The sequence below is a fragment of the Pleurodeles waltl genome, chromosome 6 (genome assembly GCF_031143425.1).
Source record: "Pleurodeles waltl isolate 20211129_DDA chromosome 6, aPleWal1.hap1.20221129, whole genome shotgun sequence".
NCBI classification, from domain to species: Eukaryota; Metazoa; Chordata; class Amphibia; order Caudata; family Salamandridae; genus Pleurodeles; species Pleurodeles waltl.
Genome location: NC_090445.1, coordinates 291,910,647 through 291,927,241, shown reverse-complemented (window position 1 = coordinate 291,927,241; position 16,595 = coordinate 291,910,647). Strand labels below are relative to the sequence as shown.

At 47.6% G+C, this 16,595-nt stretch overlaps 1 protein-coding gene across 1 annotated transcript; it reads right to left on the bottom strand.

Annotated features, from left to right (window-relative positions):
* Positions 1-15,196: 15,196 nt before the first annotated feature.
* Positions 15,197-16,204, bottom strand: LOC138301530 (olfactory receptor 11A1-like). Its single transcript, XM_069242045.1, has one exon. It carries the CDS (start codon positions 16,202-16,204, stop codon positions 15,197-15,199), a length of 1,008 nt encoding a protein of 335 aa, XP_069098146.1.
* Between the last annotated feature and the right edge of the window lie 391 nt (positions 16,205-16,595).

Here is a 16,595-nt window from a genome sequence, read left to right as displayed (position 1 = left end):
ACTTCGAAGGGAAAACGCTCACCTCTACACAACCCACGAGGAATCAGGACGCCATGGAACCTGAGCTCCAGATTCTGACAGCCTTTATCTTCCTGCTCCTCTACCAGGAGCACGAACGCCGGCGGAGAAGACAACGGTGAGTACTGCACCTACGACACAGGGGAGGGGGAGGGAAAAAACTGTGACACACACACTCAACACACAACATCCCCACCCTCACCCACTACAACACACATGCTAATACATATTGATACATAACAGTCACACCCCCAACCCCCCTTGAAGAATGCAAGGACAAAAGGAAATGAGTTGAATAATTGTGATATATTAAATTACATACATCAAAAATATTTACAAATATATACATTTATACTATATACAATTATGTACACCAAGAACACAAGTCCAAGGGATTCCACCATCATAGTCCGTGGATCACTGGGCCCAAAAGGCATGGGCAAGGCCCACACTCAATATCCGAACAAGACGAAGAGAACACTGCAGGGGCATCAGTTAGAAATAAAACAGGCACCTCAGGGGGAAGGGAAGAGGGGGCACCTCAGCCGGTTGAGTGTACAACGCCAGATCCACGAGGGGGCTCCATGCCCACAGTTCAATCCTGAGGAGTGCAAAGCCACAGACTCACAAGTCTCTACAGTGGGTGGTTTGCCCACTGTTAAATCCTGGGGAGTGCAAAGCCACAGTCTCACAAGTCTCTACAGTGGGTAGTTTGCCCACTTCTTTATCCAGGGGAGTGCAAAGCAACAGTCTCTCTAGTTTCTCCAGTGGGTAGTTTGCCCACTGATTTATCCTGGGGAGTGCAAAGCCACAGTCTCTCAAGTCTCTCTAGTGGGTGGTTTGCCCATTGCTTTATCCTGGGGAGTGCAAAGCCACAGTCTCTCAAGTCTCTCCAGTGGGTGGTTTGCCCACTGATTTATCCTGGGGAGTTCAAAGCCACAGTCTCTCAAGTGGATAACATTCTCCACTGGTTTCTGGAGGGGGCATTGTGCTCAGAGTGCTTCATCCTGCCAAGGACTAAGGTAGTGGATGAATCTCTCCACTGGTTCTGGAGGGGGCCTTGTGCCCTGAGTGCTTCATCCTGCCAAGGACTGAGGTAGTGGATGTATCTCTCCACTGGTTCTGGAGAGGCCCTTGTGCCCAGAGTGCTTCATACTGCCAAGGACTGAGGTAGTGGATGTATCTCTCCACTAGTTTTGAAGGGGGCCTTGTACCCAGAGTGCTTCATCCTGCCAAGGACTGAGGTAGTGGATGCTTTTCTCTACTGGTTCTGGAGGGGGCCTTGTGCCCAGAGTGCTTCATCCTGCCAAGGACTGAGGTATTGAATGCTTTTCTCCACTGGTTCTGGAGGGGGCCTTGTGCGCAGAGTGCTTCATCCTGCCAAGGACTGAGGTAGTGGATATACCTCTCCACTGGTTCTGGAGGGGGCTTTGTGCCCAGAGTGCTTCATCCTGCTATCCTACCATCGGCGGTGTCCTGTTCAGCGGTTCTTGTGGCGGCAGTGTCCTTGGCAGCGGTGCTTGTGGTGGTGGTGTCCTTGGCAGCGGTTCAGCTGGTGGCGGTCTTGTCCTGGCCTGCGGGGCTGCTGGCGGCGGTGTCCTGGGCAGTGGTTCGGCTGGTGGCGGTCTTGTCCTGGCCTGCAGGGCTGCTGGCGGTGGTGTCCTGGGCAGCGGTTCAGCTGCTGGCGGTCTTGTCCTGGTCTGTGGGGCTCCTGGCGGTGGTGTCCTGGGCAGTGGTTCAGCTGCTGGCGGTCCTGTCTGTGACAGCGGGGCTGCTGGCGGTTGCCTCCTGGGCAGCGGGGCTGCTGCTGGCGGTCCTGTCTTTGGCAGCGGGGCTGCTGGTGGTCGCCTCCTGGGCAGCGGGGCTGCTGCTTGCGGTCGTGTCTTTGGCAGCCGGGCTGCTGGCGTTCGCCTCCTGGGCAGCGGGGCTGCTGCTAGCGGACTTCTCCTGGGCAGTGTGGCTGCTGACAGCCTTGTCCACCGTGCTGATCTTCCCAGACTTGCCGGTTTTACTGTGCCCTTCCCCACCTTGGACGGTGTCGCAGCTGTCTCCACATTCCCAACTGTACCCCTGGGAGCGGCTTTGGTGGCTGGTTTCTTTCCCCTCTCCCACCGGGAACTGGCCAACTTTTTATGCTTGGCAGGTGGGGGACTGTCTGTGCTGTGGCTCCTTGCCACACTGCCCGTCCTGCTGCCTGGTGCACTCTTTAATCCGGTGACTACTGGCACCACTGGTCCCGCCGATGTTGTGGCTGAGGTGCTGGTTGGGACGTGGAGAGTTGGGCCCTAGGAGACTGAAGGGGTGGGGGAGGTGAGGGAAAGAGGTCAAGGCTGGACAGGAAAAGTTTCTTGGGAACACTGGGACGGGTAGCTAGAGGGGGTTTGGGAGTGGAGGAAGAGGTTGTGGTTGTAGGAGGTGTACGTTTGGTGACTTTGGGTGGAGGTCCATGGGCTGGAGGCTGTCATGAGGTGGATGGCTGTTGGGTGGGTGTGTGGCTGCGTTTGTGTACCTTGGGAGGTGGCATCACAGACACACTGAGAGAGGACACAGGGGATGTGTGAATGGTAGTGGGGGGGTGACTGCACGTGAGCGGGTGTGGTGGTGTGTGTGCTGGTGATGGACGTAGTGGCTGAGGATGTAGTGCATGCAGGTGTGAGTGGAAACGAGACTGGGAGGGAGGAGGGAGACGAGGAGGAGGGGGACACAGTGGAGGCGTGTCTGCATGTGTGGGATGCTTGCATGAGTGCCTGTGGGATGTGTGGTGCTTATGTTTGCCAGAGCTTCCCTTGTGTGATGAGGTTCGTGCATGCTGGTCTGATGGTGTGCTTGGGATAGGCTGAGGTACAGGCGTGTGGGTCTGGGTGAAGGAAGTTGGAGGGGGGAGGCTAGAGACAGGGACAATGGCTGCCATCAGTGCTGAGGCCAGAGTCTGAAAAGCTTGCTGAAGGGATGCCTGACCAGAGTGAATGCCCCCCAGGTATGCACTGGTTTGTTGCAACTGCCTCTCTACACCCTGGATGGAATTCAAAATGGTAGACTGCCCAACAGTGAGGGACCTGAGGAGGTCAATGGCCTCCTCTCTGAGGGCAGCAGGGGTGACAGGGGCATGGGCTGAGGTGTCTGGGGCGAAGGTGATGCCCACCCTCCTGGGTGAGCGGGCACGGGGCAAAGGCTGAGGGGCTGCTGGGAGGGCGTTGCTGGTAGGGGGGGTGGCAGCTGTACCTGTAGATGCGGGGGCACAGATGGGGCCGTCACCACAAGGGAGCTCCCATCAGAGGAGGAGTCTGTCTCGCTGGTGTCAGCTCCTGTCCCCGCCGTGGAGCTCCCCTCGCCCTCCGTCCCACTGGTGAATTCAGAGTCAGTAGTGTTGCCCTCCAGGGCCTTGTGGGATGCAGCTCCCTCCTGCTTCGGTGCCAGTGCTCCTCCGCCTGATGATGCTAATGCACACAACAACATGGAGACCACAAAAAGGGGGGTGAGACAGAAGAAAGACATGTTGAGTGCATGCAATACCGCTACCGTTGGCGGACACAACAGACACAGAAACCCCCTGAACTACACCGCGCACTTGGGGTCCACTATTCAATCCCTGGGACATGGCTTACAAGGCTATGGCCGATTTCTGCACACATGGATGTCACAGGAGCCTGACTAGGTGTAGTTGGCACTCTACACAGGTGGGGTGGGGTGCCACAGGTCCTGTCTAAAGAAGGGAACTTAACTGGCAAACTCGCCCTGGCCTATGGGACCCCACAGCCCACCCCCCCACTAAGACACCTACAATGCGCGCTGAATCAGCAGAATGAGAGTATGCTCACCCGCTTGTTGCTGCTGTGATGCCCTTAAGTGCCCATCCAACTCCGGGTACACCACCGCCAGGATCCTGAACATTAGGGGGGTCATGGTGCGACAGGTACCCCTCCCACGTTGGGAGGACATCCCCAGCTGGGCCTCCGCCTTCTTCTTGCTCCAGCAGCGTATGTCCTCCCATCTTTTCCGGCAGTGGGTGCTCCGTCTGTGGTAGACCCCCAGGGTCCAGACTTCCTTGGCGATGGCACGCCAGATGTCCTTCTTCTGGTGGGCACTGACCTACATGAATTGTACAGGGGAAAAAGAGAAGTTATTACCAACTGCACTGTCACAGTCATTGGCCCGCATCCCTAACCTTGCCATGACGCACATGCACTCACCATCGTTTCATGCACGCCTCATTCTCACCCCCCCTATCTTTCATCCACCCCACTCCACACAGGCATTGCCCATACAGCATGCTCACAGTGTACTTACCTGTTTGTCTGGAGGACCGTAGAGTAGTGTGTACTGGGGGAGGACCCCATCCATGAGTTTCTCCAACTCCTCCATGCTGAAGGCAGGGGCCCTTTCCCCAGACACACAAGCCATTGTCTCTTCCACACGGAGGTCACAGCAGCACTTGCAGTGTAGGTCCTCTCCTGTCGAAGATCATGTATCGATTGATTGAACAGAGAAAAATGGCGGCCACGTCTGCAGCAGTGCGTACCGTCACCGCCGGCGCACATCATCATTGGCTCCTGGGACTCATAGGGTCCATTGTGAACCAATGCATAATTGCGCAGCGGTCTTCGACCGCCTACGGCGACGGTGTACAACGCCAGTGCAGTTACCTCATATCCCCTTGTCCCACCTTACAGGTCAGGCAGCCGCCGTTTCAGGGACCCACATGGCTTTATTTTTGACTGCGTCACACATACCTAGGCCTTGCCTAAACACTCATACAGGCAAATTTTGCGTAATGAATATTTTCAGAGTAAGCTGTGTTTACGTACCTCAGAGTTGGTTGAGTCTGTGCTCGCTGTTCTCCTCCATAGGCACCGTCCGCTGGGGCATGTGAGGAGATGGCAGCATCCTCCGGTGTACGAAGCGCTGGTGGACCTATCAACAATGGAGGAAAGACATGTGATCATCACCTACAGGCTTGATCGTGCCACAATCCAGGAACTGTGTGCCCAGTTGGAGCCAGACCTGATGTCAGCTGTCCGCCATCCCACAGGAATTCCCCCTCAAGTGCAGGTTCTGTCAGTACTCCATTTCCTTGCAAGTGGGTCTTTTCAAACAACAGTGGCCATAGCATCAGGGATGTCCCAGCCTATGTTTTCCAACGTGTTGTCCAGAGTGTTGTCTGCCCTGCTGAAACACATGCAGGGCTACATCGTTTTCCCTCAGGTGGAGGATTTGCCTACAGTGAAAGATGATTTCTATGCCCTGGGACATATCCCCAACATCATAGGTGCCATTGATGGGACACATGTGGCCTTGGTCCCCACCGCAGGACTGAACAGGTGTTCAGAAACTGGAAGAGTTACCATTCCATGAATGTGAAGATGGTGTGTTTGGCAGACCAGTACATCTCCCATGTTAATGCAAAATTCCCTGGCTCAGTGCATGACGCTTACATCCTGCGGAATAGCAGCATCCCTTATGTGATGGGGCAAGTACAGAGGCACCAGGTGTGGCTATTAGGTGAGCACCTGGACCCAAATCAGTGGGATAGTTGTCTGGGTCTGTGGATGCCCCTATGAGTCAGTGTGTGTCTAACAGTTGTCCCTCACCATTTGCAGGTGACTCTGGTTACCCCAACCTGTCATGGCTACTGACCCCAGTGAGGAATCCCAGGACAAGGGAAGAGGAACGCTACAATGAGGCCCATGGGCGAACTAGGAGGATTATAGAGCGGACCTTTGGCCTCCTGAAGGCCAGGTTCCGGTGCCTACATATGACAGGTGGTTCCCTATTCTACTCACAACAGAAGGTGTGCCAGATCATTGTGGCCTGCTGTATGCTTCACAACTTGGCTTTGTGACGACAGGTTCCTTTTCTGCAGGAGGATGGTCCAGATGGAGGTGTTGTGGCAGCTGTGGAGCCAGTGGACAGTGAAGACGAGGAAACAGAAGAAGAGGACATCGACAACAGGAACATGGTGATCCTGCAACACTTCCACTGAGACACAGGTAAGAAGACAAACCTGCCTGCTACATCTAATTAAAATCTAGTACCTCTCTACTGTCTGTCATTTTCACCCAGTGTATGGTCACTGAGTTGTCACTTTCCCCTACGATTTCACAGATGTGGGTCCCACTGTGTGACATCTGCTTTGTTTCCTCATGGACTAGAGCTGTGTGACATAGGTATGTTGACATTACATTTGGAAGAGCATTTTGGCACTGTAATTGCTAATACACTATTTCACAGACAGACTCCAGATTGTTTTTGTGCTTGAAGGGAGTTTATTTAAGTGCTCAATATTGGAGGGTGTTGTAAAATGGTGAGGGGGGATGGTGGAGGAATGTCCATGGCAGAGTCCAGTCTATTAGTCTCACAGGTGCATTGTCCAAAAGGGCACAGGAAGTGGAGATGGGGCAGTTTAAGGATGTACAGGGTGACAAGGTGGGACAAATGGATGACAATCAGGGTGGTCTCATTTCTTGGCGGGGGTCTTGGCATCGTTCTTTGTCTTTGTCCTGGATCTCAGGGACCGTTTGCGGGGTGGTTCTCTCTCTGCAGGGAGTGGGGTGCTGGTGTGGTGGTCCTGTGGCGGTGCCTCCTGTCCACTAGCGCTGGCGGAGGTGGTGGGCAGTTCATCGTCCAGGCTTTTGTCAGGGGCCCCTTGTTGTGCCACAGTGTCCCTCCTGGTGTTGACGAGTTCCTTCAGCACCCCTACAATGGTGCCCAGGGTGGAATTGATGGATTTGAGTTCCTCCCTGAACCCCAAATACTGTTCCTCCTGCAGCCGCCGGGTCTCCTGAAACTTGGCCAGTACCGTTGCCATCATCTCCTGGGAATGGTGGTAGGCTCCCATGATGTTGGAGAGGACCTCGTGGAGAGTGGGTTCCCTGGTCCTGTCCTCCCCCTGTCGCACAGCAGCCCTCCCAGTTCCCCTGTGTTCCTGGGACTCTGTCCCCTGAACTGTGTGCCCACTGCCACTGCCCCCAGGTCCTTGTTGTTGTTGGGGTGGTGGGTTAGCCTGGGTTCCCTGTAGTGGTGGACACACTGCTGATTGACGTGTCCTGGGGACAGCGGTATGGGCCCGCTGGGTGGACGCTGTGCTGTTGTTTCCAGAGAGGGGAACCTCCGTAGTGGTCTGTGCCAGTGTGAGGGGAACCGAATGTCCCGAGGTCCCAGATGGGCCGGGCTGGTCGTCTAGATCCAGTTGGACAGAGCTTCTGTCATCATTGTGGGCCTCTTCTGTGGGTGGAGTGGACATGTCTGGACCCTCCTGTCCGGTGACGTTGGGTAGGGGTCCTGCAGGGGTGTAAAAGCATGATTATTGCATCTGTGTGTGCCATGGTGGGCAATGGGTGGGTGACTGTGTACCCCAGTGCTTGCATTCCTGTGTAGGACTTTGTGTGATGATGGGTTAGGGGGGTGTATGGGTATGTGCAGTGGCCATGCTTTGGTGATGGGTGTCCATGCTTTGGTAGTGCAGGCAGGGCTTGGTGTTGGGATGGGTGGTTTGTGATATTGGGACATGTGTGAGGAGTAGGAGTGATGGGGTGAGAGCGAGGGTGGGGGTATGTGATGGCATGCAGGTAGGGTGGAGGTATATAGTAGTAAAGATTTGCCTTACCAGAGTCCATTACTCCAGCTACTCCTGTGAGGCCCTCAGGATGCAGAATAGCCAGCACCTGCTCCTCCCATGTTGTTAGTTGTGGGGGAGTAGGTGGGGGTCTGCCGCCAGTCCTCTGTACCGCGATGTGGTGTCTTGAGACCACGGAACATACCTTCCCCAATAGGTCGTTCCACCTCTTCCTGATGTCATCCCTATTTCTTGGGTGCTGTCCCACAGCGTTGACCCTGTCTACTATTCTTCACCATAGCTCCATCTTCCTAGCTATGGAGGTGTGCTGCACCTGTGATCCAAATAGCTGTGGCTCTACCCGGATGATTTCCTCCACCATGACCCTGAGCTCCTCCTCAGAGAACCTGGGGTGTCTTTGCCGTGCCATGGGGTAGTGTGGGTGATGTGTGGGGTGGTGTGTGTTGTGATGTGTGGGGTGATATTTAGTGGTGTGTTGTGTGAGGTGAGTGGATGTTATGTGGGTGATGTTGTTGAGTGCCTCTGGATGCTCGTTTGTAGATGGTGGTGTCTCTCTGTGGCCTTCAGTCGCAATTGTTGTCTTAGGGGTTTGTGGGTGATGTGGGTGTGTGTTTTATATTGTATTGGGTGTGTGGTGGTGGTGTGTGTATGTGTATCAGGTGTGTGTATTTCGAATTGTCCAATGTGGATGTGTTTTGTAAGTGTGTGTGTATTTTGAGCGCGGCGGTGTGTACCGCCAATGGAATACTGCAGTTGAAAGACCGCTGCGTGGATTCATGGGTTGTGATAGTGTGGGTGTATTCCTGTTGGGGTGACGGTGGAGGATTTCTTATCTCCAGTTTATCACTGACCTTTGGTGTGGAGGACTTGTGTGGGTGTCTGGATTTTGGCAGATTCCAGCCTTTGGGTCATAATGACCGTGGCAGAATTCCGCGGCCGCGGCAGTGTGTTGGCGGTCTTCTGTACAGCGGTAAGCGGCTTTTACCGCCAATGTTGTAATGAACCCCATAGTCAACCAGGATTAGATTATTATTTTATTTCCATTAATTTTGTAGATAATTTGTTGGTGGATAATCTTATTGATTTTGAATTACGCACGTGTCACCGGAGAAAGCTTAGAGGGGTTGGTATTAGACTCCAACTACATCCACCTTTGGGCAGTCTATTAAGTTTTCCAATTCTATGTGACGGCCCAGCAGGTGGGGTCTACGAATTTGGTAGCAGTTGTGCTTCAACCATGTTAGGCAATCCTCTTCATTCACCATTAGAAGTGAAAAGACTACCCACTGTTCCCCCATTCATGACTACTATTGCAGTTTCTGGGGCTAGCTTTGAAGAGGGGACCAATAATTCTGAGGATTTTCCTAGGGTTCAGATTTCCCGGTCGGAACTCTCAATTATATCCTGGAATCTGGCGCGGATGGGTAAGAAGTTGGGAGACCCCGAGTGGGTTAGTTTTATTAACAAGCAGGATATATTCCTATTTCAAGAAACTTGGCCGAAGACCCGATATTCATGGACGGGTTTGTGACATACTTTTTAGCGGCCTAACCAGCATTGGGGTGTTTTGGTCATGCCAAGGGGGGGACTTATGATCCTGCTAAACAAGTCTTTACAGTGCGATCGTTCAGTTTTACACATGAACTCCCCAAATTTACTGGGCGCCCAACGTTCATTTAACCTAGATTTTAAAATGATTATAATTAATGTGTATGCCAGGTCTGTTTCTCAGGGATCAGAGTCTCAGACACTTGTTCAGTTATCCAGATATATGGACACCCTGCACTTGTTAACTAAACTAGTCGTTGCAGGGGACATAAATTGTATTTTTGAAACAGATTGTTTTAATAGTAATTTGACGGCTGAGGAGGACGAATTTTGGGGCATCCCTCAATTGAAGGAAAATGTCCAGTGCATTGGCTCTCTTGTTGTTTCTCAGTTGACTTCCCTTTGTTTTAGATTTGGACTAAGAGCATGTAATGGTCATATTAGCTCTGATTTGAACATTGCACCCACTTTTAAACAAGGGTTGTTTTCTAGTGTTAGTGATTACTTCTTAGTGGATGTTGGGCTCTGGTCCCTCTTTATAGATATGAAGGTAGACCTTCGTCACGAGAGCGATCACAATCCTCTACTCCTTACCTTACGTAGTACTGTGTTTAGGAGACTGCAGAATATCCGGATCTCTGAGGTCCCCAAACCTCTTTTGAACCATAGACATACTCGTGTCAGTTGGCCAAAAGTAATGTCTAACCCTTATTTGATTAAGAAAATGTATCTATCCTTCTCAGATATTATGTCTGGTTATGAGGAGTATGAGGTTAGTGACATTCCAATTTTGAGCATTCACGAAGAAATGGTAAGGAACTTGCAGGATATTTTCTGTAGGAAGACTACTATTAGGCAATCCTCTGACAATTTTAAAGTCAGGGAATGGTTCAATAAGGACTGCTCTAATGCTAAATTAGCCCTAAAATTAGCCATCATGACTCATTCACTGGAGGCGATTAGAGTTTCTAGACTTATGTATAATAAAACCCTGCAATTGGCAAAGAAAAGTTGGGAAGATACTACCTGGCAGAAATTGCTGGATGCAACCAAACTCCAAGACAATAGGGCCTTTTGGAAGCTATTGGCCAATTGACACAGAGGGGGTAACAGCACCATCCGTACCCATATTCAACCTGAAAGATGGGTGGAACACTTTTCTCAGCTTTATGCTTTACCTACGACACAGGATTTCTTGTCTTCGTTCCAGGCTGAATTGCGTCATGAGATTGCTTATCAAAGAATGCCTATTGATAGTTCTATAGATTGTATTGTTTTCTCAAGAATGAAAACTATAGTTGCTATTAACTCCTTAAAATTGGCCAAGGCTCCAGGCCCTTATAAGATACCGGGGGGTATTTTTAAATCTGAGCCAGTTATTTGGTCCTGGTATATAAATACGTTATCAAATGCCATAGCTGCAGGAGGCCCTATTCCCAAACCTGGAAAGGGGCTGAAATAATTCCTATTCACAAAAAGGGTGATATGGGTTCCCCTGCTAATTATAGACCAATCAGCCTCATTGACAATCTTCCAAAACTTGGGTCTATGCTCATCAGGTACTGTCTCCACTTCAAGTGGGTTTTTGTCCAAAATTAGCACAGTGGATCAGGTTTTTAGGCTGACCCTCATATATTGGAAATTTGTAGTCTTGGCAAAGCAAAACATATATGTTGCTTTTGTGGACCTTCCGTCTGCTTTTGATTTGGTCCCCAGAGAAAAGTTATGGGATGTTCTGCATAGAATAGGTATTCCTGTTAATATAGTACATTTATTACAATGGTTGCATGGGAATACATATGCCCAGGTGAGATGGGGTAGCCAGGGAGAGCTAACCGATCATATAGCCATCCGGTGGGGGGTTTGCCAGGGATGTGCCCTTGCACCACCCTTTTTACTTTGTTTATTAATGAGGTGTTGCACGCTGTGTCTTCTTGTCAAAATGATGCTCCCTCACTGAATGTGCAAAAATTCCCTATTCTATTATTTACAGATGATTCTCTTTTGATTTCCAAAACCCCCAGGGATCTTCAGATCCTGGTTGATAGGTTTAATCCTTTTTGTGCAGATCATGGCCTGGAACTTAATGCCAGTAAAACTAATTTAATGATATTATGCTCGGGTTCTGCTAGGAGATGTACTATTACCTTAGATGGGGCTCCCTTAAGTAAGGTACGTTCTATAGATTACCTGGGAGTAAGAATTGCACACAACATGCAGTGGGAGGATCAGACTGGTAAGAGTGCTTCACTTCTTCAGCATAGGTCAGGTCCCATTCTGCGCTTCTATAATACCATCAATGTGAAAGCTGTTTCTCCTGCTATTAATATTTATTTGGAAAAGGCACCGGTTGCAGCAACTTATGGCACAGAGGTGTGGGGTCCTTCTAATACCAACAAATTGTCAGTGGGTGAAAATAATTTCGCAAGAGCTCTTCTTGCATGCCCTACCAGCACAACATTGATCCAGTTTTTTATGGACCTTGGGTTTCATCACATCTCTGATGTGATAGCTTTAAGACCCTTAATCTTCTGGGTACGAATTTGGACCACTTCTGGGCTTACTGTTTATAGGGACTCCCTTCAAGATATTTTAGATAGACCTAATGCAGCTTCTATTCCTTGGCTCAAGCATGTTTCTGAGTGGTTTAACAGCTTGGGACTTGGGAATGTTTGGGAGAATCCTCACAATTTGGGGAGGGCCCAGAAACAACTCTTGAAATCTGTTTACTGGTCCTATATCAGGAATAACTATCTCTTACGTACATCTCATGGTCGATTGACAACAACATTTCTTGATTTTAAATAGCATCCCCAGTTTGAATCTTACTTGGACTTAATCCCTGATTTACTAGGTAAGAGCCTTTATGCTAGTTTTAGATTTGGGTGTCTACCGTTAAAGTCCCTTACCGGTCGTTGGCGATTATCATTAACATTTGATTTATGTCCAGTTGTAATTGTGTATCTGAATCTGTGGCACATTTTATGTTTTTTTGTCCAGCTTATGCCTCCGCTCGGCTAAAATGTATACGTCCAGTTTGTAGGAAAATGGGCCATGTAATGTTGCCATTAGGATATTGAGGAGTGACACTTCTCCTGTCTTAATTTGCGTGGTTAGCAAGTTCCTTGCGGCCGCATGGTATATACACATTTGTTTTAAAAAAATATATTTTAGTAGTGACTGTTGTTCTTAAATTTTTATATTTACTTATTTATTATGTGTATACATTTTGGATTGTTGTGATTTTACGCTTTGATGGTTATTTATGACCGAATAAAGCTTGTGTAATACTATATACTAAATGAAAAGCCTTCACACCATTATTTGTCTAATTTCTATTAATTTATTTCTTGCAAAATTACTATTTAAATTATTTCTTTATTCATTTATGTGAGAGCTTTTTATTTTATGGCATAATGCAGAACATAAAAGAAATATTCAAGTCAGGGCAATCTAAAGAGGCTCAGGACGTACTCTAATATATTTCTATCAACTTATTTGTTTTTTATCTATTAATTACAACGTCCACAGACACCTTAAGGGGTATCATGGCACTGACACACTATAACCTAAAGAATGCTGTCCCAAGCTCTCCAAACCACAGGTAAACAAAACAGATATTATTTGAAAAGAACAATTAGCTTTCATAGCAACAAAGCCAAAGACGAAGAGAGTTCCAAAGTTTCGGCCCTGGTTGATAGATCACATGCCCTCTGACCTGCACTTTTGTTATTTTAGTCACCTAAAATAGTAATTGTTGCTATGTCTGGAATTCAGCTGGGGATAGTATTTGATGAATCTCTCGTTGAGGGAAAAGTCGATGGAAGGCTTCTTTTTTAGCTGCTTTTATCCAAGTTCTTTTTATCACTGGAAGCTAGTGGAACCACTTTCCAGCTTCATTAATTCATTAAGATGGTCAAATTGTCATAACCTGCTCTGGCCGCAGTGTTTTACATGTATTGCAGCTAGTCCCGTGCTTTGGCTGGAAGGCCTAGGCAGAGAGAATCGTAATAGTCTGGATACTGAAGGATGCAGAGAGTGAGTGCTTGTTTGCAAATGAACTTTGGAAGAATTGGCAGAATTTTTTTAAGGAAAACAAAATGTGAAAACAACTGCTGCAGATGTTGTTTAATTGTTGATAGTTCTAGAGTATCATGTACATACCCAGTGATTTCAAGTTGTTTACTGAACACTGAGGAGAGCAAAGTGAAGCCAAGTAAATTGAGTCTTGTCTTCTCCTAGGGTTGTTCCTTACTAATAATATCTAATTTTAAGAAATTCCGATACATCCAGACTTGGATATCTACTAAGTATGTGCTTAGATTTTGCACATGCAACCGTTCCTTTTCCAGTACATTAGCTTGTCATCAGGATACATCGCTCACCATGATATCAACTCACTGATGTAAAGGGCCTTGTAAATATTAAAAATCAGCGGTGAAAATAGTGATCCCTGTGGCACTCCATGGTTGACCTTGCTAAGTTAAATTGGAGCCACTGCATGGCCTCTGCATGTAAATAATGAGAAGTGAAGCAGGGATCAAAGAACCATAAATTGCTACAAGAGTCTTTAGATCAGAGTCTTATGATCCACCATATTTAAGGAGGTAAGTAGATCCAGAAGGATGAGAATTGCTGAGCCTACATCAACAGTGACTTTACAAAGCTCATCAGTCACTAGAATCTGTACAGATTCAGTTCCCTGTCTTGGAGGAAAACTCATTTGAGCCGACAATGTGTACCGGCACATTCAAGAAAAGAGACCAAACACCAGGTGTTCGACCACGGTTTTTCCAGTAGTTTCCAGTAGCGGCTCGAGGGGTGCTGAAGGGGTGGGGCAGCGCGCGAAGGGGGGAATAAGCATAAACATTAATTTTATTTTATTTAAAAAAAAAAATGAAATGCTTACCTTTCCGCCACCGCTCCTCTGTCCCTCATTGCTGCTGCAGACACAAGCTCCCAGCCTGCCCTGCGGCCAAATCTTTCGCTGCTCAGAGCAGCATCAGGATTGTCTGGGAGCGCTCTGTGGCAACTGTGTTGACGGGCTTGAGAGGGCCTACTGCGCATGTGTGTAGCATTTATACCTGGAATGTGTGTTTGGCCGGCCCGAGGCTCTTTAACCCTGTGGCCCTGCCCCCTTCACCAAAAAACAATCATAAACAAAGTTTATGATCGTTTTCTGGTGAAGGTTTTGCAGCTGTCGTTGCTGGCGGGGGGGTTGACGCTCCTCTGCCCAAATGTAGTGCCGCCACTGGTAGTTTCCTGAAATAAGTATTCCACCACCTAGCAGTATAAATTATCCTTTATTGTAACATGGTGATAGTCCTTGGTTTACATTTATCAGAGACACGTCTGGTGGCAAAGGACATGTTGAACATTTCTGTAGGCACAAGGAGATGTCATGTGGGCAGCCAGACTTCCACATGGACAATTAGTTAATTGGGTCCTGAGCTGGAGCTCCAGAGCCTTGTTGTAGCGTCTGGCTGCAGCTAGAATCTTCAGAATGTTGGTGGTAATTGATGACAGATTCATACAGCAGCTGCGTAAGCAAGATTTGGGCTACAATAGACCCTTGAGGTACACCGGAAAGGACCTTTGCTAGCTGCGCGCTTCAATTTAGATACAAGCAGAACCAATTGAGTGCTTGTCTTTCTGACACCAGGACCTTCGTAAGTGTTTGATTGAGGAAACTATGAGTTACTATTGCAAACAGAAGCAGGCAAGTTAAGAATGAGGAATCAACTATCAACAATAAGAGCTGTATGTCAAAATGTCTAACAGAAATATTCACTGGAAAAAAATATAGATCACAAATATGACCTGGGACTGTATTGTCAAATACAAATACATAGTGGAGTAGAGGTTTAATACCATCAGACTTCCATTACTGGTATTGGCTTCTCTCTGGTGCTTTCTGGTGTCTCTTCTTTATTGCTGTGTTTGGATGTACACCAGCTGGCTTTCTATGCAGAAGAAAGAGCTGCGGGGCAAATGGATTCTATATTGTACCACATTTACAAGAAGAGATACTTTCTAAATGTGTAGACACCTTTTTCCTTAGAATGTTGTTTTTCTGTGACAGAATACAAGTTGAGTAGGGCTATCTCTATGCCTGCTACAAATGATTTGGAAAGTGATTTTCAAGGCGCCCCTAATGTCCTTGTTCCTCAAGGTGTATATAATGGGATTAAGCATTGGTGTGGCCACAGTGTAAAGCAAGGACAAAGCTTTGTTTATATTCATGGAATGGCCAGTTGATGGTGCCACATATAGAGCAATTAAAGTCCCAAAATACATAGCAACTACAAGAAGGTGGGAGCTGCAGGTGGAGAAGGCTTTTTGTCTCCCTGTAGCTGAAGGGATTCTCATGATGGCTACAATAATATACATATAAGAGACAATAATTAACAGAAAAGGAATTGGTGTGACAGTGAATGATACAACAATGCAATACATCTCAGCTAAGTATATATCTGAGCAGGCAGATTTTAAAAGAGGCATATTATCACAAAAGAAGTGGTCAATCCAATTGCGAGCTGGAAATTGTAACTGGTAAATCAAAATGCTTGTAATCATTGCAATTAAAAATCCAGATGCCCAGGTACATTGGACGAGGATAACACAAACTCTTTGGCTCATGAGTGTACTGTAATGCAATGGGTAACAAATGGCCATATATCGATCATAAGCCATCAACGTCAAAAGAAAGCACTCAGTAATTGCTAGCGAGCCAAATATATTCAACTGTATGACACAACCAGCAAGAGAAAGTGTGATACTGCCAGATAAAAATCCGCCCAGCATGGTGTGCACGATATTTGTTGTGTACCAGATTTCCAGAAATGACAAATTGCCCAAGAAGAAGTACATGGGAGAGTGGAGGTTGTTGTTAGCAGACACCGTTACAAGTATTAAGATGTTCCCAACCACTGTTAATAAGTAAATCAATAGGAAAATGACGAACAGGAAAGGCTTCAGCTCAGGGAGAATCTGGAAACCAAGAAGGATAAATCCTGGAACATTAGTTGTATTTTCAAAACAAATGTACTCTGCTCTCTGCACCATCTAAGAAGAGACAATTGAGCCATTACTGTTAATAATAACGGAAGTACATTTATCATCACAATAATATCAATGATTTATAACAGTATCATCAACTCAACTGACAAACACATATATTTATTTTAATCCTCTTTCACAGCTTCTGAAGGGAATTAATCTTTCTTTTGAATAAGAATAGGTTGGTAGACTATAGGATTAAGGGCAGTTTGCGATGGAAAATGGAACAAAGAAAATTGAATTACACTCACTCACTAAAGAAGATCTGAACAAAGTTTAAGTTTGATTAATAACCTTATAAATGTAGGATATCTTGCTCTCGTGATAAAATATTTGGTAGACCTATCAGACGTAGGAAAGCCATTCCCCAAACTTTTTGTCTTCAACTCCTATTTTG